Below are 26,176 nucleotides of genomic sequence, written 5' to 3' on the forward strand. Positions count from 1 at the left end.
ACATAGTCTCCTTTGTATTAATCATTTGGATCTGTTTCTACACTTGGTTCTCATCCAGACAACTAACATCTCCTCCATAATATAATCTATCCAAGACAATGAGGTGACAGAGCTGAAACCGAAAGGTCTTGTATCACTGACGTTTCACTTTGTTTCTGTTTTTCCTTGTCATTTTCCAATGTGCCTGCATTGTTTGCTAATGGTGTGGATGGCAGGACTAAGTCACGGCTGGTTAAGATCATCTGTCCATTCATTTCACGTCAGCGTGTTCATACGTCCGCCTGCCATTTGTTATGAAGTGAACAGGAGACCTGCTGTTTGTTCGCTGCAGCTGCCGGCCTCTCATGGATCGTTCTGGAAACAGGGTACTGGTGCGTCCAGCTGGGCTGTGTGGGGTCAGGTGAGGGTGGCAGGAGGGGGAGTGGAGGTTGGAGTGGAGGGAAATGCGCACAAAATGGTGCTCAGGTCAGGGCAGCTCTGAGAGCCGGACTCATTAACATTCCTCAGCTTCAGAGAGCGCCAGGCCAGTCGCAGCGAATAATGGCTCAGGTGGATCAACACATCATTATCCAGATTTACCTCTATTGACACTGCTCATGATTGATAACAGGATCTCATTATGGCTTCTCCGGCTTCAGGCAAATGTTGCATCAGCGTGTTTCCTTATAATTGACGGAGTCTTGTTTTTGTTAAGGGAGAAAGAAAAGATACAAATGATGTAAGTTTCCAAACAAAGATGGATTAGTTTGCGCCTCAGGCCAAAGTATATTTTGTTGTGTTTATTGCAACGGTGGAGCCGGTCCATAGATAAGAATTTATCTGGAGATGAGCGCTCATGGTGTCGGCTGCATTCTTTTTTTATCTTCTTTATCAGTGCATGTGAGCCTGCATTCACCCAGAAGTATACATTGGCTCTATTTTAAAACACGTTTTCACCAAGAAGGAAGCACATTTAGGATTTCATTACAAGAGGCGGACCCATCAAAATTTGGTGGTTGATTTTTTTTAGTCAGTTTTTTTCCCACATTTTCTTCAGAAGATCCAATTTCTTTCTAAGAAGTTTAATGTAAGAAAGATTCCAAAGATTTTTTTCCCCGTTACGGCATAAAGGATTATTATCCATGTATCACAGAGAGCAGTCGCTGTAAAACAAGATTTTACTAATGTTTTAAAACAGAAAAATTGATTACGGAGGTGATATTTTGAACAATCTTTAGCACCTTAAATAAACATTTAGCACAGTCTGCATAGCTAACTTCATAAAAACTGCAGTCTAAGATTTTTAAAAGGCTGCTCACATTTCCAAATCCAGCATCTTCAAAGAGCGACAGAGGTAAACACTCAACAGGATACTACAGAGCATTTTTACTTTACTTATTCAGCCTTCCTGTTACCTGCTGGATATATCACTGTCTTGAAGAGGATAGCTAACCTTGAGGGCTTTTCCCTCAGTCAAACGTTTACACTGAAGAGTGTTACCATATTTTTAAAATTATTTTAAGCACTTGGTCATCAGAAAAAGTTTTACTTTTTAGTTTCTGACTGGTCAGTCTGATCAAGCTGAAATTCTGCTGAATTGGATCTCCAGCTGACATCTGTTATCATGGCCACACTGTTTTATTTTTTTCAGAAAGCCGAAACAAAAGCATATAAAATGAACTAATTACTTTTATTTACAGCACACAATGCAATATTTTTTCCTACTGCTGCAAAAATAATAATGCCATCCTTAGCACCTATTTTGACTCTGACTGGACTTTTCAAGATGACAGTTCACATTTGTCTATTTTATAAGACAGATTCAAGTGTAGGAGCCTTTTCTTATAGCAACAGGTGAGGGAGGGGCACGATGGTACTCTATCGTTCAAACTGTTGTAGAAATCTCTGGCTTTTTCTCTGGCGTCTATATAACAGGATTTGAAATGAAATGTGAAAATTGCCACTTTTTAAAAACCTCGGTACCGGCAACTGGCCCACGTAACAGTATAATATCCCTAAAGATTGTTTTGGACTCTAGAGCTCTGAAAAGGCTTTCATTCAGATGTGCAGCGGCTCTGAAGGTGACGTGACCGCTGGTCACAGAACGGTTGGCCCGAGGACGTGCCGTCAAACGCTGATGAAGCAGAAAGTCCTTCAAGGTGCTCAGGTCCTGCAGATGCATTTAAATGCAGGTGATGTGGCGAGTGCAGATACGTCACAGCTTTGCCACGCAAAGTCCTGGCTCAACCAAGATTTCTGTTGAGCTTTTCCAGCTTCCAGACCGATTTGCCTGCGATACAAACGCCGAGGTGCGATTTTGTTCAGTCACGTCGCTCTGCCGTTTTTTGTTTCGTATCTCCTTGGAAAGTCAAAGAGCAAAACAGGCAGAGTGGGTTGGGCGTGGGGGTGGGAGGCAGTGGTAGCGATGGGAGGGGAGCAGCAGACAGATGGGAGTGTTGCGGCTCAGAAAGAAGTTGCTTGTGCTGTCAGCATAGTGAAAACTTTCGCCCCTGAGCTCTGACTCATTAACCGCAGCTCTGCACTTCAATGAGATACAGCTCAAAACGTTAAGCTGCCAAGCAGGATTGTTTTGTTGCTTCAAAACAAGAATCCAATAAAGAGTTACTACACACAAACAAGCCACAGTCGACCGACAAGAGGAATTGTTTCTCATGTTAGAAAGTTATGTAACCCAACAGCCTAACTAGCTCTGTCCTAAACTGATATCATTACTTTCAACTTGCTTTCCGTACTGTAATGCTGAGTTTATGGGTGATGTTTTGCCTCCAGTTTTGTTGCATAATGCTTTCTCTGTTCCTGCTCTCTTATAGAGACTCTCCTGATGATTGCTCAATCATCAGGAGATAAAGAGGTGTTGTCCTGATTGCTGTTGGCCCAGCACTGCTCCTCTGTAAGCAAGGTAAGTTACGCTCTTGACCTTATAGAAAGGTTATTTATTTATTATTGTATTATTTATTATATAATTTATTATTAATTAAATAATAAAAATTATTTATTATTAATTTGAGGTTATGTAATAAGCACCAGTCCTCTGTTAGCAACGTAGCGGTTTTTGATTTGGATCCCCCTTTTCCTTCAGATGTCGACCGCCTCTGAAAACAGGATGGAAGGGCCTCGCACTACGAGCCGAGAGAAAACCTATAAGAAGGTAAAGCCAACCAGGGCTGTGCTGTGTGGCGATTTATTTCCTTATTCTGATGCAATAAACCCGATTCTGGTAAACGCTTCAGTTTTAGAGCCAGTGAGTCCAAAGCAGCTTTACTTCTGAGTAACTTGAGTGGGTTAAAATGTCCTTGTGCTGCAGCACATAATGTCCTGACCCCTGTTAGGGCTGGCTGCCAGAGACCAGTGCTGGTCCCACTTGTTTTCTTTGCTTTTTTTTTCTTCTCCTATAGACGTCACTGAGAGTGGCAGCATTTATAAAGATGTAACCATAACGTTTACAGTAGCACAGCAGCTATCTTTGTCTTAGTTTGGTCGGAATATATTTAGTTATTTTGACTACCCACCTAACAGGAATATTTGTTTCCCAGCTTATAGGAGCTATTTTTAGTTGGGTTTGGTGATATTTACATTTATTTGCATTTTCTTGATGCACTACAAAACGATTTTATTCAACTCGGTTTATTTATACGCCTCCGGTTCAAAGCAAGTGCTATCCAATGGCAATTTACACACAAACGCGTCCAGTCGACATACACAGAAATATATTGTCACAAACACATGGGAGATTATTTAATTTGGTGTTGTCTTTAGTCTGAAACACACTAAAGCAAAACAATTTTCCCACAGCAAAATGGTGTCATGTTGTAAGAATATTATTCCAGGTGTGAGTCTCTATGGTGTTTTATAATTCTTGTTGTTTTGATTTCAGTTCCAATTAATGATGTTAATTACAAAAAATGACTTTTTTTTTCTTCCCACTATTTGTCCCATAAGAAGATCAATAAATACTGTATCTGTGTTTTGTAGAACAATTATTTCTGAATTTTCACAGAGTATTACTGAATAATTAGATGCAGACAAAGTAATTGGCCACCAGTGATGATTGTGTCTAAAAATATTTTCATACATTTGCAGGTAAAGGAACTTTACCCTAAATGTTTTTTTTAAAATCAATTCGCTTCATCAGGAAAGAAAATCAAATTTTAAGAAATAATTGTTTTGAAGTGAAATTTTAGCACAATTATTTCTCCAAAACATTGCTTTATTTTAGGGCTTTTTACACGGTTTTATCAAGAGCGCCAGCAAATTTGTAGAGCGCTGCAATTGTCTGCGGGGCGTCTGCTCCAGCAGGGCGATGTTTTAATCCTTGCTATTTTAGCGTTCCAAATAAACGTGCTGTTTTTCTCTCTATTTTCCCGTCAAGACCACGTCATCGGCCTTGAAGGGAGCCATTCAGCTCGGCATCGGCTACACAGTGGGCAACCTCACCTCAAAGCCAGACAGAGACGTTCTTATGCAGGACTTCTATGTGGTGGAGAGCGTCTTCCTACCCAGGTTAGTGGTGTACATGAGCAAAGCGGTGCACATACGTGGACGTACTCCGTTTTTAGTGTAATGTAAAATGCAGAGGCCTCTGAATGTTAGTTATTTGTACAGTGATTGCAGAGTAGCACCATGAGTTTCATCAAATCTCAAGGTTATTTCACAGCAGGAGGCCATGAATCAGAAAACCACTTCATAAAAAGCAGCTTACATGTAGGTGGAAACAGCCTGAAACAGCTGACTAGTGTCTGCAGATTTGTTGTGCTTTTTTGCCCATTAATATTTTTTTTTGTCTGGGTCCGTGGGTTTGTCTGCTACAAACAATAAATAACTAATCTTGCCCAGTGGGTAAACTGCTGCCAGAGCCTCTCCATCATCATTTCTCAGCAGTCAGTTCTCCTCGTCTGAGTCATGACGCAGGGATGCTACTATTCCTGCGGATTATCCTCCCAAGAGCTGGGAAATCAGCTTACTGCATGCCTCTTGCTGCTGCTGCTGCGGCGCTCAGCAGACGTCAGCGTGTGTCCTCTCCATCTTCTCAGGCTGTCTTCACAATTACATCATCAGCTTAGAGAGCCATTTGATATGATCTGAAGCTCAACCAGGAATTGTTCGAAAGTGGGAACCTCTCATCCATCATCACACAGCCGGAGCTCCAGCGATCTCCCTGTCTGGTTACAGAGATCAGAGATTTCTAACCTTTTGCATCTCACACACGTGACTTTGAGATGATCAGCAACGGTCGTTTTGCTATAAAATGAGACATTGATAAGAGTTTTGTGATCAGTTTTTGAATTTTCTGAAAGTTTTGTCTTTCTGATTTCAGTTTTAGCCAATTCAGATTTTTCTTTAGACTGTTAGACTACAGAATTTAAAATATATATTTTCTTTCCTTCCTCCTGTGAGGAGCCATTATTTATTTAAATTGAAAGCAGAGATGTCACACCATGCGTATGAAAGAGCCATCACTGTAAAACAAGATTTCACTAATATTTTATTACCAAGTCAAAATGAGACTAGTGTTGCTTGGTAAAACTCTAACAGCATTTTAGATTTAGCTTAGGGATTAGCACTGTTAGCAGCATTACTGAAATACCAGTCTCTCTGTGTGGAAATCTAAGTTCTTAACTCAGAGGTTTTCAAAAGGCCGCAAACAAAAATCCTGAAAATAATTCAGAGCAATTTTGCTGTTGTTTGTTCAGCCTTGCTGTTATCTGTTGAAGTATCGCTCTCTCACTCTGTCGAAGGCTGGATTAACCTCAGGTCAACATGTTGTATCACATACAGATTCCTTTTATTTGGCGTCCTATGATCTTTGTAGGAATGATTTAAGACCCATCACGGGTTTGCAGAACCTGTGAGTCTCTGTGGAGGGATTTTGGCCTCTTCTTCCTTACAGGACTGTTTGAATTCAGTCACATCGGAGAACTTTTGGGGATGGAGAGCCAGTTTAAGGTCACACCTCTGGATCTCAGTCAGAATTAGCCCTAGTCACTCAGATGTGGCCCTGCTGGTGTGCTTTACGTCATCATCCGGCTACATAACCCAGGTTCATGTTGAAGGACGTTCTCCATCAGCGTTGTCCCACAGGTTCTGTTTTAGTGATTACCTGCTCGTGCTGATCAGGCGGTAATCATTTGAAAATGTCCTGTTGTACTTACTGAGGCTATCTTTGTCCAATTCAACTTTATTAGATGAGCTGAAAGATTTCAGTGAGACAAAAAAAGTTCAAATAAAATAAATCTATTAGAGGGAAAATATTGCTTTAATGAACTGTTCCTTATTCCAAACAGCTTTTTCTAGTACAGATTTTACAAATCAATATTGCAATGTTGATATACTTGTAATATATTGCTCTGCCCTATTTATGTATTTTTTAGCTGTCTGGTTAGAGCTCATTTACTTCTGGTTTGTAGTTCTCCAGAGTAATTTTTTTTTTATTCAAACTGGACTTTGCATTTCAAGTCTTCAAGCTAATTTATGATTAAAACGTTTGAAATGTCAGAGCTGACTGATAAATCATTTCCCCAAGGGAGTCTTATAGTTATTTAGTCAAGAATGTGGTAGTTGAGAAACCTGCTAAGATTTATAATAGCCACGATAAAAATAGCTGTAATCTACTAAAAAGGGGGGCACTCAGAGTTGTTTTTGTGGACACACACATTCGTCAAACAAGGTTGTGGTTAACCCTCGGGTTTCAGGGAGAGAATGAGAGACCTGTAAGGAAGTACTTTGTGGTCTTGGCTTTTGAGATGCAACACCCGGATATGCAAACTCACTATGGTCTATGCAAACCTGTTCCTGGCACGCACACGTCTCCTATTTCTGAGCAACGGCCAAACATTACTCTTGTTGGTTCTGTGGCTTCTGATTGAGAGGCGGGAGTATAAAACCATCAGTGTCATCTGACATCATGTTTGGGTTGAATAAAAGATGCAGTTGTCCAGCTTTTCTTTGAAATGTAAAAGCCGGGAAGGAAGAAAAGACACAAGTCAGGAGAAATTGAATGTTCTACATCTAATACCTGACATAATCATTTCTTTTTTTAATTCTCTGCCTTCTCTAAGCAGTTCCCCTTTGGTGAAAACGTAAAACATATTTATTTCTTTTCTGAAAGACTGGGAGGAAGGTTAAGCGATGAGCTCTGAAGTTTTTATTTGTCTCTCTTGTCTGTCAGCGCTCCTTCTCGTCTTCATCTTCCCATTTTCTTCTGGAGATTTATTGGCTGCTGTCAGTCTAGTTTTCACACTCGCACCCCGGCTTTGCTCTCCTCTTTCTGTTTCACTTTCCCTTCTTCTCAGTGGAACTGCAGGCGACTGTCTTTCTGATCAGATTGGATCAAACATTTCCATGTGCTGTTTGTGCTCGACAACTTTCCGTGACAGGTGAACACCGCTGCCGTCCTGCGCTGAACAAAGCAGTCAAATTACTTTGTGGGGTTATATTACAGGGCACAGCCCAGACTGTTGCCCCAGCACACAACAACAAAATAGTCTGGTTACTCGGATCATTGTTTAAGAACCCTGATTTAGAGTCGCCCTGGAAAACTTAATCTTTATTAACCTACTTCCATATTTAGGATCCATGAAAACCAGTTCCAGTGAGCTTACGTCGGCTCACTCCCACCGTATTACTGACACGCTAGTTCATGTGTCGCGGTTCTCCCCTGGAATGAAAGCTAGCTTGGGAACCGAATGGGGCCAACCTTTGTCAAAGCCTGTCTGAGAATGTCCCGCACTCCAGCCAAAGACGAAAAAAAAATCTAGGCTATTGTGTTATTTTAGGGCTTTTTGCAGGTCCTTTTTCTCCCTCTGAGGAAAGGCTCATGTGCTGCTGATTATTGCTTAGATCCAGTAATCAGACTCACCTTCAGCCTCCAGGCGAACTACTCTACACCGGCCTTTTTTCTTTTTTTTTTTTTTTGTCACGCCAGCTGTTATGGATCCAGGTTCTTGTAGATGACTGAACTGAACTCTGTCCATGCATTAATGCAGCGTTTCTCCACCTGGTGGTCCTCAGGGCCCACTGTCCGTCATGTTTTAGATGCATCTCTGCTCCAGAACACTTAATTAAAATGATTTCATTACCTCCTCCGTGACAGTGGAAAAACACTCCATCCGTGGCTAAAAATGCAGTGACCCACTATACTGAAGGCCCAACCGTAATGATAAGATTGTTGTTTATTGAGATTTTATGGGAATAATGTGTCTTATGCATCTTTTTTTTTTATTTTTCACTCCTTCCCGGCTTGGTTTCATCATCACGTTACAGTGAGGGAAGTAACTTGACTCCTGCTCATCACTACCCAGATTTCCGCTTCAAGACGTACGCTCCGCTGGCTTTCCGTTACTTCAGAGATCTGTTTGGCATCAAACCAGACGACTATCTGGTAAGACCCAAAATCTTTCCAACACTCCAAGTAGTTGATGATTGATTTTTTGTTGTTGTTTTTTCTTACCGAGGCAAATCAGAAAAGTGTGCCATACTACCAAAACCTTGAAGAACAGTTTTTCACATCATTTACAGCTGCATTTCTCTGCCAGTTCGGCACATTTAGAGTCAAAAAGTTTCATTTACTCTTTCCAAAATAGCTCAAGCTCATTCAGATCAGATGGTGTGTGTGTGTAAACATTAGTTTCCAAGTCTTGTCACAGATTCTGAAATTAATTATTGAAAGGACTTTGACTAGGCCATTGAAACACATAAATGCTCTTTGAACCAAGCCATTCCACAGTAGCTCAGGCTGCATATCAAGGCCCATTCTCAAGGCCCAAAGAAGTTCACTGAAAAGCCATGATATTAAAATATGTGAATCCTTTTACTTTTTTTTTTAAAGTGGCAGAGATGCTCATAGAAGGTATTGTTAAAAAATTAGACAAAAACATTTTGTCTCATTTTGTGTGCAGTAGTGTACAACGTGTTCATGTGCTGACCACTAACAAATGGTGCCTTCTGTCAGTGCTGCACATTTTTTAAAGTAATTTGGTTTGTTTGACCCCACCCCTCAGTGATGTTACATCTAAACATTCCCCACAAAAACTCCTCATGTCAAGTACGTCCACAACATTCCTCTTAGGATGTTAGTGGCTCCCAAGCAAAAGCTTTCTTCCTGTTTAAATGCATTCATGGGAAAAAACAATCAAACAAGTTCAATGTACGACTGTCATTGGTTGTTACTGTGAGTCGTAATCCCCAAAATGGTGAAACATAAGGCAGCTGGACTTCTGCTTCTGTTCAAACAATTTCACTAAGATTTACTTCAAGGACACATATTCTGGTATTTTTAAAAAATATTCTGAGCCCTTTCAGATTCAATGTAAAGCCCAGATGCTACAAGCTAATTCAAACCGTTACACATTTTGCTCCGACAAGATATGAGCAGAGGTGATTAGTTCAAGAACTGATTAAAGAGTAAAAGTTTAGAAGTTTTTGTCAACTTCTTTTTTTGTTTAATCCTGTTGTTTTCCTTTTAAAATTTCTTCAGGAATCAAATAAGAATCTGCAGAAGTCCCCTGTTTTCGAGCTCCTCTTTATGCTTTGTTCTCAGAACCAAATTAGATTTTGTGTGATGTTATGACTTTATCCTGTTATGACGCCGTTTGCCTATTTCCCATCTGCCTCCAAGCCCTTTCATAAATCCAGCCAGCTGTATTCTTGTTTTTGAACGCTGACATTATTTCTGCATCAGCGACAAAAGACAAAAAAGAAAAGAAAAAAGGAATAACTTCAAGGCAGAAGAGCGAGGATTTCATTAGGCGCGACAAAGTAGAGAGGTTGCTACAGTTAGTTGTGGCTTCAGGTGGTGATGGATTCAGTCAGGCAGAGGCCACGCAGCCGAGGCTAATTAAAACTAGGAATTAAAGCACATATAAAAGGATGATAAGCTTTAGATGTGTTTGTGCCAGTTATTCAATGTGACTGCAGACGGTGGTCGGCTGTCTCCAGGGACAGGGAGCAGATGCCTCCAGTGTTTCTCATCTCCTCTGAACATGTTGCTCTCATAACGCACCGATTAACATCCAGCACTTCTCCACAGTCTGCTGCTCACTTTCGGTGCCACTTCTGGATTATAGTTTACCATTAATGTTAAGATTTTCCATATTGCTGTTAAAATGTGTCTGATTAACCTAGAGCTGAAAAGATAATGTTCTGTCTTGGCAAAGTGATACTTGCTTCCTAGAAATAATAATATTCAAAAACTAATAAGAGCCTCGATCTGTCAGTCTGAAGGATGAATTCTTTTGAGGAGGATCGAGAACTTTTCTGTATTTTTTTTTAGATTTCAAGATTTATTTAAAGTTAACTATAACATTAACACTTTTGCCAAAATAAGAACGGGAATAAAAATCATTAACGGCTAGTAATCATGATATAATGTAAAACGTGGAAAAGGTGAAGCACTAGCAGTGCTTTTCCCACATGCACTAAAAGACTGCCTGGGTTATTTTAAAGCATGCATTCACACAAAGGTATTTTGACTATAGCGACTTGGCAAGATGTGGAGATTCTGGGACCCCTCCTGCGTAGAGTAAGAGGTTACCTTGGATCTACCTTTGCTCCGACAAGGACATTTTGAATAGACCTGGAGAATAGGTGTGTAGCAGCCAAATCTGAGCTGTGCTTGTGCACAAAAACAATTGACTGTTCATCTTAGATGGGAGATATGTTATTTTTAGCAAATGCCAGACTTTACTGTCTGTTATCATTGTTGGATCTCAGTCATGCTGTTATGAGAGAGGAAAAAAATGAAGGTATGAAAAGCATTCATAGCATTTGTGTTTAGATGCCCCTAAGAGGGAAGAAAACTACAGAAATTTAGCTATTACTCATTCCCGCTAAGTCCTAAGCTTCATAAGAGATTTATTGCCATTTATCTCTTGTAGTTTTAAACAAACAAAAAGATGTTTGTCTTTTTTTTCCATATAAACTTTTACAGTGTTTCCATTTTTAGTCTTCTTGTTTAGAGCTGCTCTAGTTTGATTACACTGTGGATGAAGCTGCTCTCCCGAAAGCCTGATCCTTGCTACGTGTGAAATGCTAAATTGATGTTATGATTTTCCTCCCTCAGTACTCACTCGTAAATGAGCCTTTGATTGAGCTGACCAACCCGGGCGCCAGCGGCTCGCTCTTCTACCTGACCAGCGATGATGAGTTCATCATTAAAACGGTTCAGCACAAAGAGGCCAAGTTTCTGCAGAGGCTGCTACCTGGATACTACATGGTGAGGAACACGGTTCTTTTTTCTCTCTTACGCTCGGATTATGAGGCCATTTACGAAAACTTAAAAATATAAAACAACAACAAACCCCCCCCCCAAAACAACAATGACTGCTGAGTTGTAAAGGTTTCATTTTTATTTCTGGTGAAATAAAACAAAGCAAGCATGAATAAAGGCATTTATTCAATAAAGGCATTTATTCATGCAAGGTATTCCTCTAACTGAAAACATGGAGGATAATGAGAATGAACACAAACAACTAATAACACCAGCATGAATGTTGGAATCAGCTGAAGTTAATTAAAATATATTAATTCCCAAGGGTTATATTATACTATATTGTTTTGTATTGATAACTGCGGTGAAATACCTAAAATAAAATCAGGTTGTATGCAGAAGAGAGAGGAGTTGTTAGGGCCTCCAGATATATTAGTGTGTTGAGTCGTTAGTGACAGACTTCACTGTGAGCAGGTGAACCGTGATTAAAGCCTGGATGGATGGAAATTATCAGTCAACAGTTTTATATCTGCAGAAATAATTTTTCTTGGTAACGTATCTAATGGCTACAGCATTGCGTTACCATGCACAGTGAAAAATCTCTTCCTATGGTTTCTCTCTATTAAACTTAATTAGATTTATTTAAGCTGTCAGGGCATTATTAGTAAATATGGAACATGAAAATGAAAATTAAAAGAGTTTTATGATTATTGATATGATTGCTACTAAAAACTGATTTCTTTCGGGAAAAAAAAGAAGATATTTCTACTGTAATGCAGCTTCCACAGATCAGGTATTCTTCCCTTTTGTCCTAATAAACAAAATATGCGTTAATAAAAGTGTGCCAAGTCTGAAAAGTCCTGCATGTTAGTTCTGAATGTTGAATGCAAGCACTGTCTAAACCCACAGAACCTGAACCAGAATCCGCGCACCCTGCTGCCCAAGTTTTACGGCTTGTACTGCATCCAGACGGGGGGCTTCAACATCCGACTGGTGGTGATGAACAACGTGCTTCCTCGCTCGGTCAAGATGCACTACAAGTACGACCTGAAGGGATCCACCTACAAGAGGCGAGCGTCCAGGAAAGAGAGGGAGAAAGCCCGTCCGACGTACAAGGATCTGGACTTTCAGGACATGCATGAGGAGGGGCTTTACTTTGACACAGAGACATACAACAACCTGATGAAGACCCTGCAGAGGGACTGTCGGGTAGGTGGATGTTCTTCAGGGTGACAGTCGACTTGCTCTGAAACAGAAGAGCTGTTTTATACTGGAAATGAATTCTTTAATAATCGTCTCTATCTGAGAGGTCAAGAACAGAGGAGACGTCACACCAGGCGAGAGAGCAGTTGATGTAAAACCGGGTTTTACTAATTTGAACAAAGACAAAATTAATCTTAAGTTTTAGAGTTTGATATTATGAGATTTAAAGGTTGTAAGCATTAGTCTTCCTGTAGTTTGCTGAAGTTGGCCTTGGTTCAGGTTGCCTTGTTCACTATGTGACAGCTGCTACGTAGCATAAAAGATCACAAGTAATGATTAAAACTGCACTTACCAGCTAGTAACAATAACATTTTCTTTCCAAATTGCTTCTCTGTCTTAATTTTTAAACCTCTAAAAATAACAAAAATGAAGTGTTCTGCCTCAGTAACAAAAATTACACCAACGAATGTTGTTTTCACCGCCACCTGGTAGCCTATGCATGTTCAGATAAACATTGGATTGTTAAGTTTCCAATTGATCAGTCACCAGCCGATTACTCTGTCCATTTACTTGCAAATAAATGTTAACAAGTACCGAAAAAACAGTAATATAACAAGCCAAGATGCTCAAGGTGGTCTGGATTTCCTGGGGTTTGGTTTTATAATCTTGGTTTTAAACTGCTACACATCCTCATCATTTTCTGTAAAATTTCTAATTAGGTCATTAGCCTTACAGGATAACGCTCTCAGAAAACACCTTTACCTTGATTCAACTTCAGAGGGAGGCTGTCTGTTTGACCATTAAATTTGGTAGCAGTGGAATAAAAAGCTATTATTAAACAGCAAGGCACAAAGCAGGTTTTTGTGCGGTGATGTTCCTACACTGCAGTAAACAGCCTCTTGAGACTGCTTCATCCCCTGAATTACAGGAAGTTGTTTAAGTAGCTTCGTTCCATGCTCTTTGTCAGACAGTTTGAGCTCCGAAGGTGTAATATCCTGGTCAGTGTAGCGTTATCAGGGTATTACTGTAAACGTGGACTTATCCAGAGACCAGGAAGGAAGACTTCCTGGCAGAACCTGCCTGGCCTGACAGCCCTGCATCAGAACATCTAACAATATAATGATTCTAATTACACCAAACTCAATGTTGCCCGCAGTTTTTAAATATTGGGACCACATGGGCAACAATTACAGTAAATGAGCTTTGGATATTTTTAGTTCGTCCTGTTACATAAGGCTCTGGTTTTATTTAGAAAGAAAACATTATGTGATAAAGTTCCTTTTTTTTCTTGATAAAGTTCACTTTACATTAGTGTTGCTGTTTTGGATCAATCAGGAGGTTGTTTCCTGGAAATGTTTGAACATGTGTTGATTTCCCACCTCTTTCCAACTGGTTCTATTTTTAAATGTGTTTGGATTTGAGTGAGGTCAAGCTGGAGAGATTGCAGTAAATTCAAAAAACCTTTATGCCACTTGCTATCTTATATGTTGATATTCCCAAAGGTTCCCTACTTTCATTTGTGAAAGTTTTCTTGAGCAAAGTGTCCAGAGTGACATCTGACTTTTTGAAAAGTCACTGCTTCTTTAATTTTTAATCTAGCTGCTTGAGGAAGCAGACAAACCTTTTCCCCAAAGTTTAACAGTTTTGAGATAAAGGCAAGAAAATGTAATTAAAATATATTAAAAGTTTTTGACTCTATTTTAACAAGGTGGTATGCTATTGTTTAACCAGACAACAACAGCTGTGTTGTGTCACTCATTAGCACCGACTCAGCATGTTAATATGCTAGCAAGTTTGACTTAATACCAGCGTTGATAGGGGAGATAAAGTTGGTAAAAAAGCAAATTCTTGCGCTGACATTGAAGCATTCCCATCACAAGTCTTTCATTATTTAAAAACATTTACAAAGTTTATATCTTGATTCCTATGGTAATCTAAAAACGATCAAACAAATCAACATCTTCAGGTAAATTCAGTTGCAATTGAAATCAAAATCATTTGGTTGCAACTTAACTATTTTATTACCATTTCATTCACAAACAATTATGTTAATGTTGATGTTTTAATAATATTTAACTTAATTCCCCAACATTCATTTCTGCAGTGTGTGAACATGCTACATGTTTTTTAGCAGAACGTATTGGAGCCTCAACTCTGTGTGGTGTGTCATTGTCAGGGCTTCCTGCGCTCGCCTTCTAAACGGGAAGCAAAGTGCCCTCTAAGCAGAATCTCAGTCCATTTCCATGAGTAAGCAGCCAACCCCGTAACCCCAGAGGGGACCTGAACACAGGAAGGGCTGTCAGGAGCCAAGCAACAGAAGGGTGGAGGGAATAAAAGAGTTTTTTTTTTTTTACAACAGTTCAGGATCACTTCCTTTTTTACATCAAGAGCTTAGTTATTATGCATTTTAGCAGGTCAGAGTTGAGCTGGAGCCAGAGCGACAGCGAGAAGAAAAGGACAGATTGTCATTTGAGTTACACGGGACACTTGTAGCAAAATGCCGGCTGTGCCGCCTTCCTTTTAAGTCTCCTTCCCGCCGCAGCTCCCCTGATAGCGCCGCAAATGCCGAAACGTCATTAGGCATTAATAATTAATGTTGAACTCACAGAGATTGAAACAGAGAAGGTTAATGGGAGTGTGAGTGTGTGTTGGTACCACTGGTGTGATGGGGTTTGTAATTAGTGCGTTACAGCGAGACAAACACGACGGTGACAAGCTGTTCAGAGGACTTAACTCGCACCAACCCCGACACTGAAGATCTGCTTTCTTTTGGTTTTACAGCAGAAGCTACATTTATCATTAAATCATTTTTAAGTTCAAACAAATAGAAGCGTAAATATCTGGGTTCTGCCTGCTAATACTCGTCCTGAGCTTTCCGATATAATTTTTGTATCTCGCCACGCTGAAAGCCTTCTGGCATAAAGGTATACCAAGATTTTAAAAAATAACTGTTTCAGCACAGCTAAAAATGTCCAAAATTTTTATAGAGCCATAGAGTGCACCTCTTCCCTTCTACACAGGTCCCTGCACACTGCTGGTCAGCAGGCTAAAAAGAAGGCTTCGTGACACACTTACAATTAAGAGAGACATATGCGCTTGTTTGAAAGTATTTCTAAATGCAAAAAAAATTAATACCATGCCGTAACGAATGTATTGATGGTGTTTATCATTGTTTCATATTATTTTATCTGCAGCTGGAATAGTTAATGCATTTATTTTCTTTGAAGAAAATGAACTGGATCATGTCATACTTTTTTTTATAAGTCCTTATAAAACTTGTTATACTGTGAGAATCTTATACGAGCCCAAGGAGTGCTGTTTACTAACACACACTTATGAATGAGCATCTGGAGGGCGATGGGAGGACTCTGTGTTTTTCCCTGGGACAGTTTAATATGAGGATGAGATGGGGATTTATCACAAATTGGTTAAAAATGGGAAACGCTTGGTATTTTTTCTCTACTGACCTGTATTCAGCGCTGTTTATGCCGTAACAGAGATGAGCGTTGTAACTATTGCAAACGGTGGGAAAACTTATTATGGTGCATTCACTGATCATGAACAGAACTTTTCTTTTTGACTGTCAAAGAAGAAGTTCAGGCTCTTCAAGCTAACAACCATCTGATTCTTCTCATCAGCTGATTTTTCTGCATGTCTCTTGGAAAAAAACAGGCGTAAGTTGCTCAAACATCCAGAACCTAAAGGCCATGTGTTTACCTGCATGCATCCAGAGCAGAAATAGTTCAAAGAACTAATGATGTGGCACTACTTTGTGAAATTCCCCCTAAGTGTCCTCTCAGAACCAGCATCGGTCTTTGGCTTCAAACATGAGCAGAATTGGCCGTGCGTTGTGCATTTGGAACAGGCAAACTCAAACTTGAGAAAGCTTTTAGTGTATTAATGTCGCTCCAAAATGAGACACGAGAACAGAGCTCTGGTCTACCATTACTAGAGAGGAGATTGATCGGTAGAGTGCTGGGAGGGTATGTGAGATGCATTAGGGATTCGGACAGTGAATCCAGTGACGGAGCCCAGCTGGTGTATAATTATTATTCCCCCTTCACTGTAAGAGAAGTGAGCTTCGTTTGAAATGCGAGCAGATAACACATCCAAGGGGACACGCCCAGGTCTCTGGAAAGTCGGTCGCTTCATTTTCCGAAGTCAGAGAAATATCTTTCTGTGTGTTGTCATGGGGGAAAGCTGAGGCCTGAACATGCGGTAATGGCTTTCTGTAGGCAGCGCCGTTCAACATGGTTGCTGTTTGAATAGGCTGTGGGAGTTTTAGAGAGGGATGCAAATTGTTGATATGGAAAAAGCCAAAGCCCGGACAAAAGACTCTGTGTTTTGTTCCAGTCAGTCGGTCAGTCATTATGTCTGTCTTGTGTTTCAGTGTTAAAGACGGATCCGAGTTTGAAGGGGAAAGATAAAAGCTGTCCCTTCCCCCAGTTTTCTTTACACTTCTTCTCATACTCTGTGCTGCGAAGTTTATTTATGAGCTTCGAGCCAAAAAACAAGCGAGTGTTTGTTTTGTTGATGGTCGGTGTCCTTCACACTTTCCTGAGCTGCTACAGAAACACAGCTCAGTCTGAAGGAGGTGGCCATCTGTTTTTCAGAGCCACTTGCTGCAGTTTGAGTCACCTCTTTGTGCAGCTCTTATTAATAGCAAAGACGCGTATTCAATTACATACCTTAGTTACACTTACAACTGTATTCCCATTGATTTCTCATCGCTCACTGTAACTTTACTGCTTTCTCCCTAACGGCCATTTAAAATGAAAAATCTTTGCGCTGAATCTTTTCAAGGCTAAACCATAGTGCAGCCATTATGCCTAAAGCATAACGGCGTTTATGTCTTAAGCATTTCCACTTTCAATGTATTTTGAAAAGCAGTGTATAGTTGTGACAGGAGAGTGAAGGAGTCACGGGTTTCAAATTTCCTGTCATGGATTTATTGTCATCCCCGTTTCCTCTGATACCTGTCAATAAAATCTAATGTAGCCAGTTGCCTTCAAGGACAATCAGTAAAAAGGGACTCCTGTCTGTGACTTGGTTTCAGAATATAAATTCTGTATCGGCCTCAGAGGATTGTTAGACAACACAAACATTTTGCCATACATTCAAAACGCTTTGCGATTGAAAACTAAGTCTGCCAAAACACCCTGAACATTCTGTCTTCACTGTGAGACATGGTGGTGGCAGCATCATGCTTCTGGAGCTACAGGATAACACTAGAAGACTTGAGACTGGGATGAGATTCACCTTCCAGCAGAACAATAACAGTAAACATGCAGCCAAGGAAACAGTTTAGATCAAAGCGTATCACGCATTAGAATGGCCTAGTCAAAGTCTGGATCTAAGTATACACGAGAATTTACAGTATGACTTTTAAAAAAACAAGAATTGGCAAAACTTTCTGTGTGTCGATCTGTACATTTTGGAGTCTTTAAAGAAGGACATTTGTCTCTGTGCTGCAGTGATTCAAAGGGACTAAATACAAAAAGGTGCCTCTATTTTCAGCTTCTGACTTGTAACAATCCTTTAAATCTGCATATCGTTTTCTTTTCAAGTCACATTTATGCAGTATTGTTTGTTGAGGAGTCGCTAAAACTCAGAAGATTCCTTAAATCCCGTGTTTGTATATTTGCAATCAAGCAAACATTTGGAAAGGATTATTATTACAAACAGTTTGCTGTGCGGCGCTCCAGTCTGGGTCACCAAACGGAACCGGTTAGCTGGTTGTGACTCTGATCCTATTCCCGTCTGTCTCTGCTCCCGTCTCGCCCAATAAAGCGACATTTTCTAGAGGACATGAAGTCACAGGGCGTCTGGGAAAACTGGGCATAAGCTCCTCAAACAGGTCAATGTGTAACACTTGGCTCGCTGTGGAGAAACACCTTGTTTGTTTAGCTCAGAACTGGTTTAAACAGAGATTTCTTTCTCTGTTGACCTGGGAAAGACTTGGGAAAGAAGTGTGCAAAGAAATGAAATAATAAAAAAAGCTTTTAATGCTTTCTCTCTCAGTATTCAAAATTGTCCTTTTTTTTTTTTAAATATGTGTTGCAATAGGTGCTGGAGAGCTTTAAGATCATGGACTACAGTCTGCTGCTGGGTGTGCACGTCCTGGACAACAGGGAGGTGGGAGAGCCAGGCCAGACGGGGGGAGACGGCAGGAGGAACGTAGGTCAGAGGGTGCTTTACTCCACGGCCTTGGAGTCCATCCAAGGAGACGGCAAGGCGGCCGAAGTTGTCACCACTGACGACACGTGAGTTTGTTCAGCTGCGGGGAAACGCACGCTCACAGATGCTGCATTCTGATCACACATCCAGGCCCTCCGTCTCCATCTGCGTCTCCGTCTCTACTTCATCCCAGAGACGCCATTATGCAACCGCGCTCGCACCTCGCCCAGGGCACCGCAGCAGCGAGCGCGCGCAGACGGGCCCTCATATAACCATAGCTACGCAAAGATACAAACACAGCCTCCGTTCTGCATATTTACAGCAACACACATGAATGTAAATAGTATAAGGGCCTCTTTTACAAACACTTGTAAAAGTGAGGCAGCACACTGGCTTTATTTGAACAAGACTTCGAGCCTCACAGAGAAACACTAGCTGTCCTCTCATCGCTTTTGTTTTCTCCACTTCAGGATGGGCGGCATCCCGGCAAAAACACACAAAGACGAAAAGCTGCTCATCTTCCTGGGTATCATAGATATTCTGCAGTCATACAGGTACCAGTCCTCTTTAAATTATATTGCTGTATTATTTTCTGGAATTATGCTTTCTGACTGTTCTGGCTGATTTCTTAAAGCTAAAAAGTGTCCATGCACGATAATGACTCACCATGACAGAATTACAGCTTTTAAAGATGCCAAACCTCCCATGTTGAGTTATCACAGGGGAAAAGCTACAACACATTTTACCATAAACCTCCAACCATCAGGATTTACTAGACCTCAGAGGTCCATTAGTCTTCTCTATTTACTAATTGATTCATTTTTTGTCCTGGAAGCAAAAAAAAGGAGAAAGCCCTGTGGATCAACAACAACAAAAAAGACATAAAGCTTCATCAGCCTCTCTAATTGATGCTCTCTGAGTGGGTGGAGAAGAATAAATATGTCCAGCTTTTATTATAGCTGAATGTTTCAGATCAAAAAGGAGATTTTATTACCAGATATCCTGTTGAATTACAAAATTCTATTTTCTAAGCGTCACTTCAGTGTTTTAGAAAAATACAAACAACAATCCAAACCATCCTAACCCTATGTGAAAAAAATAACTGCCACCTAAACCTACTGCTGCTGGTTTTTCCACCCTCAGCAGAAGCACAGATTCAGGATAGAGCAAACCAGGAATGATCTCAGGTGGATATTTAGGTTGTTTTTCTTTAACTTCTAAAGTTGGAACTTGGATCTTAAAATTATTTTTTGTTATATATTGTGCTATGGGGCCAGGCTAACTGCTAACAAGGCTACAATAAAAATAGCATAAATAGCATAAAAATAGCCATAGGTATTTTGTTCCATATAACAAAGTAGGAGTGTGACCGGTAAACCCTTTATGGATGCAAACTCGACTAAAAACCCACCTGTTTAGGATTGTATTTGAAACGTAATCAATTACAAATTTATTGCTGGAACCTGATTTAATGTCGTGTTTTGATTGTTGATTCTATGTTGCATTGTGTTTCTGTGTTTGATATGTTGTAAAGCACTTTGAAATGCCTTGCTGCTAAAATGGGCTATACAAATAAAATTTGATTGATTGATTGATTGATAAAGTATTTATTTTATTTTTAGGCATGTGGCATATTAGCTGCATGTGCAGCTAATATGGCTGCCAATCTGAATTCTGGTGAGAAAGACAATTAAACCACATCCTCCAGCCTGATATACTGCTGTTTCAAAATGTCTTTCAGTGATGAAGGTGTCTATTGAGGTGGCATCAGCTCTACACCATGTTCCAAATTATTATGCAAATTGGATTTAGGTGTCATAAAGATTACATTTTTTGTTGTGCTATTAAATTTATAGATGGTATTGTGTGTGTGTCAGGGCTCTTTGAATCACTATAATTAATTTCAGAGAGCTGGGTTGATGCGCTCAATTAAAGGAAATCTACTTAAGAAGGATGTTCCACATTATTAAGCAGGCCACAGGTTTCAAGCAATATGGGAAAAAGAAAGGATCTCTCTGCTGACAAAAATCATCAGATAGTGTAGTGCTGTATGACAAGGTATGAAAACATTAGATATTTAATGAAAACTGAAGCGTTATCATTGTACTGTGAAGAGATTTGTGGCTGATTCAGAACAAAGATGGGTTTGTACAGATAAAGGCATAATGAGGAAGGTTTCTGTTAGACAAATTCATCAGATTAAGAGAGCAGCTGTTAAAATGCCCTTACAAAGCAGCAAACAGATATTTGAAGCTGCTGATGCCTGTGGAACCTCAAGGTGGAGGATCCTCCAGAGGCTTGAGGTGCATGAACCTACTATTGGCCCCTTAACCAGCAGAAACAGTCGTAGTGGACCCAGTCGTACATGAAGATTAATTTTCAAACAGACTTGTTCACTGATGACTGCTGTGCAACCCTGGATGGTCCAGATGGACGCAGTAGTGGATTGGTGGTGGATAGCCACCACATCCCAACACGGCTGTGACGTCAGCAAGGAGGTGGTGGAGTCATTTTCTGGGCCGAAATCATGGGGAGAGAATCATTGAATCAGAGAATCAAATTCAGAGTCCCTGAAGTTGTGAAAATGACCTCAGCAAAGTATATGGACTTTCTGACTGATCACTTTCTTTCATGGTTCAAGAAGAAGAGCCGTACCTTCAGTAGCAACATCATCTTCATGCATGACAATGCACCATCTCATGCTGCAAGGAATACCACTGTGTCATTGGCTGCTATGGGCATGAAAGGGGAGAAACTCATTATGTGGTCACCATCCTCCTCTGACCTCAAGCCTATTGAGAACCTTTGGAGTTTCCTCAAGCAAACGATCTGAGGGTGGAATGCAGTTCATATCAAAACAGCAGCTCTGGGAAAATATTCTGACATCCTGCAAAGAAATTCAAGCAGAAACTTTCCACAAACTCACAAGTTCAATGGATGCAAGAATTGTGCAGGTGATATCAAAGAAGGGCTCCTATGTTAACATGTAACTTGGTCTGTTAAGATGTTTTTGACTGAAATAGCTTTTGATTTTAGTACATGTGACCACTTAATGCTGCACATTCAAAGAATGACCTTTTGCAGTTCTTTATAATCCATAAAATGTTTAGAAAATCTGCTGGGCATAATAATTTGGAACAGTTCATTTTGAGTTTTTTATTTTTTGAAAAAAATACTGTTCTCATTGGTAGCTTTGTTCAGTTATAATTGTACTGGCCAACATTTGCATTGACCGTTTAAGAAAATCTGAGAAAATATAACTTGCATAATAATTTGGGACACGGTGTAAATGATATTAGCACTATTGTATTCGATGACTGAAACTTTTGCTTTTGACGAAGATTAATCTTGTACTCTGGGTTTGAGGTTCCTCCAAAAAAAAAAAAGACATCTCAGTCGATCATCTTCAAGGGGAAATCATCAAAGAAGGAACATTTGTGACAATGCTTGTCGTCTCTCCTCAGATTCATTAAAAAGTTGGAGCATTCGTGGAAAGCCTTGGTGTATGATGGTGTAAGTTGACACCCTGCAAGAATCTGAAACTGCCGCTTTCATGAATGAAGCCCTTTTTCAGCCTATTGACCAATGTTTTTTTTCCCTTCTTTTTCTTCCCATGCCTCCCCTTCTGTAGGATTCGGTTTCTGTCCACCGGCCCGGGTTTTACGCCAGCCGCTTCCTTAAGTTCATGAGTGTACGGGTCTTCAGGAAGAATCAGCGTAAGTCTGCGAGTTGACATGTTTAATGCAAAGGGAACGGGTGAAAAGAGCAAGGATTGGGGAAGCAGGAAATCCTGACCTGATAAAGACCGGGAATAAGAGGGCAGATCTTATTGTGTATTTGAGGTCATTTGTGTGCCGATGATATGTGGATCTCCTTTCTCCAAAGGCCATTGCAGCATAGAGACTGCTGCCTTGTGAAAGTAATGTCTTTGGCTCTGGGATTAGTTCATAAAATAAAGATTTCTATGGTGATTTAATAAACAAGAAGGAGGAACTCAGAAGAAATGCTGACTGGAAACAATATCCTGGAGACCAAACACACTCTGCCAACTACCAACGGAGTTAAAATGTTTTATGGCGAGCCAAGTCTGCACTTTATTCAACTTAGGAACTTAACCAGTCTGTGACAGCAATTGTAATTCATATAATTATAATTCTGGCAGTGTTCAGATATATGTTAATACTCCCGCTCCAGTTCTGACCATCGTTGTTACTCTTCATATTATTTCATTCAACAAATTCCAATTATTCAGGTCTATTTTTTCAAGAAAACAGTCTGTTTTTTTATTTTGCTCATAATTATAGGGAGTCATGTTATGTAGGTTTAGACAGACCATTATCCATGCATGGTAATGATTCCTGCTATGGAGAGATTTGGCTTCAAATGCTGTTTCTGTGTCAGAAATGTTTTGAGTTTTTTTGCTTTGAAAAATGGTGGGAAGGCGTACTAACATTTTGTCTTTTTTGGCCTTAAAATATATTTGACCTTCAAAATGATGAAGCTCAAATTATGACTTCAGCCATACTTTTGCTCTGGCAGGTTGTTGAAAGGAGCTCATAGATTTCCTCTTATCAGTCGTATGAAGATCTATAACTGTTCATCATGTCAGCGTAACCTTAGGTAAAAATGGGAAGCTGCACCTCTTATTTAGGTGACAGGAACATATTTTATTTCATGTCCTGCTTTGGGGGAACATTTGTATTTCCCTTTAACAATTCAATTCTGCTGATTTATAGAGTACAAAGCTTCAACTCTGTGTGACCTCTTCATCTGTCACGGTCTTTCCCCCCCTCAGCTTCTGACTCCTCTTAATCTCTTATTTTCTAACCCTTTTTTCCTCCATCCCTTGACTTTAATGTGCCTTTTTTGCCTTTTTTGTTTGGCTCCACAGCAATTCGATTTTCCCCCTCAAAGAGGACTCGCACCTCCATCCCTGCTCTGAAGTCGTCCTCACAGGAGATCCTTTCATCGCAGGCGGATGAGAGGCGCGAGGACGAGAGGAGGGACAGGCTGGGAGGGGCCCGCAGCCTGGCCAGTCTGGATGGACAAGGTGCATAAAAACACATGTGATACCTTACCTTTAGTCATTTGTTTCCCCCCCACAAACAATCTGGCAACATTCAGGCATATTTATAGAAGGGCCTCATTGTTGTTGAAGTTCGCTGAACGTTCAAAACTCTTTCCTTATCCTCGCCTAACCATCTTCTAGTTTACAGTTGTGACTTTGACGATGACTTGTTTTGTTGTAACTGGAGTCTTTTAGGAATAGTTGAGGGCCATAAAAACATCTCCTTTCATTCAGCCATAAAGTGTTCTGCTTCTGGCCAGGCTGTCACAGATTAATACTCTGTTAGGCCTGCAGGATAGAAAGCAGAACCTACCTTGTCAATAGTATCCTCTTGGATGTACCACATGTGTATAAAACCTGAGCAAGTTGAGTGTTTTTCAGCTTTCCTCCTCTGCCGTATACCCTATATCCTCTATCTGACTCCAGATCAGGGAGTCAGATGAATCAAAGGGTAATAAAATGAAGTGCAGCAGCTGCAGATGACCTTTGTGTTAAACGAGTCTATTAGGCAAAGAGTCACCGGAAGAAACACGGGCGTGGTGCTGAGAGAGATATCACACAGTCATGCGTAGTCTTTCCATTTTCTTTTTTTTTTTTTTACTTTACTGCTGAGGGTAGACCAACCGAGTCCCCAGCTGTCGTGTAACACACAACAGAGTAAATTTAATTGTTCCACTTCCTGGTCTGCTGTTCATGGTTTCTGGATCGGCCTCAAACAAGACAGACGACATTTGTTTCGCTCTGATGTTGGAGTCACAGAAAACTGCGTCAGTGTTATTGGAAGCAGCAAATCGGTTGATTATTACCCTCAACTTTTATCCACATCCCTGGTAAAGACATAATGAATCCCTTAATCAGTATTAATCATTTAACCCTGTAGCATAATTTTGTGTTGAATATAAAAAGGTTCAGCTTTGGTTCATTGCATAATTTCTCAAAATTTTCCGGATTTATGGTCCTCTCTTATAATCTAGACTTCTCTTCCACCCCAACTGGATTTCGTTAGGATTTAGTTACAGATACGACTTTGGGAAAAGGTTCATCAGTTGTCTGTCTAACCTTTTCTGTGTGAATTTGCTCATGCACGTAGGATTATTCTATTGTTAAAAGACCCAATAACAAGCAACTTTCAATTCGTTGGGAGGGACCGCACGATTGTTTTATAAAATGCCCCGGAGTTAAGAATATAGAATACTTTAAGAAATCACTAAATTAGTTGCCAAGACGTTCTGAATTACTCACAGCAGCAGGTGGCTTATTTTCTCAGCCGTTTTGAACCAAAACTGCAAAAGTCCAAGAAAATTGTTGATGAATCTGATGATCAACACCCATCCCAACCACCTATGCACGCCCGGCAAAGATTGACGAATTATCTCACATTTCGGTTTGTATCCAATCTGAAACACACTGATCCTGTTTCTTCAATCTTGCGTCATTTGTAGACCATCTCCATTATGGTCTACATCGTCATTAGATGATGGTTTCACATTGTAGAGGTCGTATTTAGGAAACCGAATTGTGTTACTCTTCTTCATGTCTTCAGGTGTCTTTGGTTCATTCCTGCGTCCTGATCTGGTCCCTGCCAACCCATCCTTCTACGAGGCGTACTCCATGGGGACAATCTCCACTTCCTCCATCTATGTCAATGTGGAAAGCCAAACAGAGAGGTAATGTCCATGCTTCGCCTTTATGTTTTCCTTTCTGTTCCTACTGATGCACACCCAGGAGCCACTTTATTAGGTACACTTTGCTAGTTCAAGGTTGGAGCTTCTTTCACTTTCAGAAAGAAGCTTTGAAAGTGCTTCTTTCAGAGCAATGTCAGAGAATAACTAATCTCTGACATTATTTATTCGTGTCAGAGATTCAATAAATTGTCAGAAATAATCCGGAGACTATGATTTATACTGACATGATAGCAACAAGCAGATGACAAATAATCCACTCTATCTCATACCAAATTGGATCTGGTGACTGTGGAGGTCAAAGAACAGAGAATTTATCGTTATGTTCAATAAAACAGGATGATTGTTTTACTCCAAACCGCATCGTCATGAGACGATGCGAGCGTTGGCCTCAGTTTCTAGGAATGACACGGTTTTGTCTTCTGCTTTCAGGTTTGATGCGTTGTTGGTTGAGAGATGTTATGCCACAATGAGTGATTTAATTAACTTGGCAACATTTATCTGATACACAAACTCTTCCAGAACACCAAATGGCCTCTGGTGTTGGGGTGGGTGGATGTTGTTAATGTTAATAAAAGATTAGGAGGAGCGTCTCAAGAGAAACTAATCACTGACCTTTACAAGGTATCTGTTGCCTCGTTAAACGTTATGAAATCAGGTAAACAATCCTAGCGATAGTTTCACATTAACAGGTTTTGTTACGCTTTCATTTCCTCGGTGTTAAACTCCGCCCCTCTGGCTGAAGGCCATTTAATGTCCCCCTTCCTAGAAATCTTTTTGTCCCCTGTCCTCTGTGTGCCTGTTTGTCTTTCACCTCTCCTCCTGTGCGCCCGCGCCGGCTCA

At 40.4% G+C, this 26,176-nt stretch overlaps 1 protein-coding gene across 1 annotated transcript in view; it reads left to right on the plus strand.

The window, feature by feature from the left end:
- The window catches only part of pip5k1bb (phosphatidylinositol-4-phosphate 5-kinase, type I, beta b), a 41,815-nt gene that overhangs the window by 10,561 nt on the left and 5,078 nt on the right, over positions 1-26,176 (plus strand). The window contains exons 2-13 of the mRNA XM_028033092.1: positions 2,811-2,899; positions 3,080-3,148; positions 4,370-4,500; positions 8,260-8,377; positions 11,057-11,209; positions 12,113-12,412; positions 18,473-18,669; positions 19,054-19,137; positions 22,048-22,096; positions 22,215-22,299; positions 23,475-23,633; positions 25,195-25,318. Of these exons, the coding sequence (XP_027888893.1) occupies positions 3,080-3,148; positions 4,370-4,500; positions 8,260-8,377; positions 11,057-11,209; positions 12,113-12,412; positions 18,473-18,669; positions 19,054-19,137; positions 22,048-22,096; positions 22,215-22,299; positions 23,475-23,633; positions 25,195-25,318 (1,469 nt within the window). The 5' untranslated portion in view covers positions 2,811-2,899. The remainder of the gene's footprint in view (positions 1-2,810; positions 2,900-3,079; positions 3,149-4,369; positions 4,501-8,259; positions 8,378-11,056; positions 11,210-12,112; positions 12,413-18,472; positions 18,670-19,053; positions 19,138-22,047; positions 22,097-22,214; positions 22,300-23,474; positions 23,634-25,194; positions 25,319-26,176) is intronic.

The sequence above is a fragment of the Xiphophorus couchianus genome, chromosome 12 (assembly GCF_001444195.1).
Source record: "Xiphophorus couchianus chromosome 12, X_couchianus-1.0, whole genome shotgun sequence".
In the NCBI taxonomy this organism is placed as follows: Eukaryota; Metazoa; Chordata; class Actinopteri; order Cyprinodontiformes; family Poeciliidae; genus Xiphophorus; species Xiphophorus couchianus.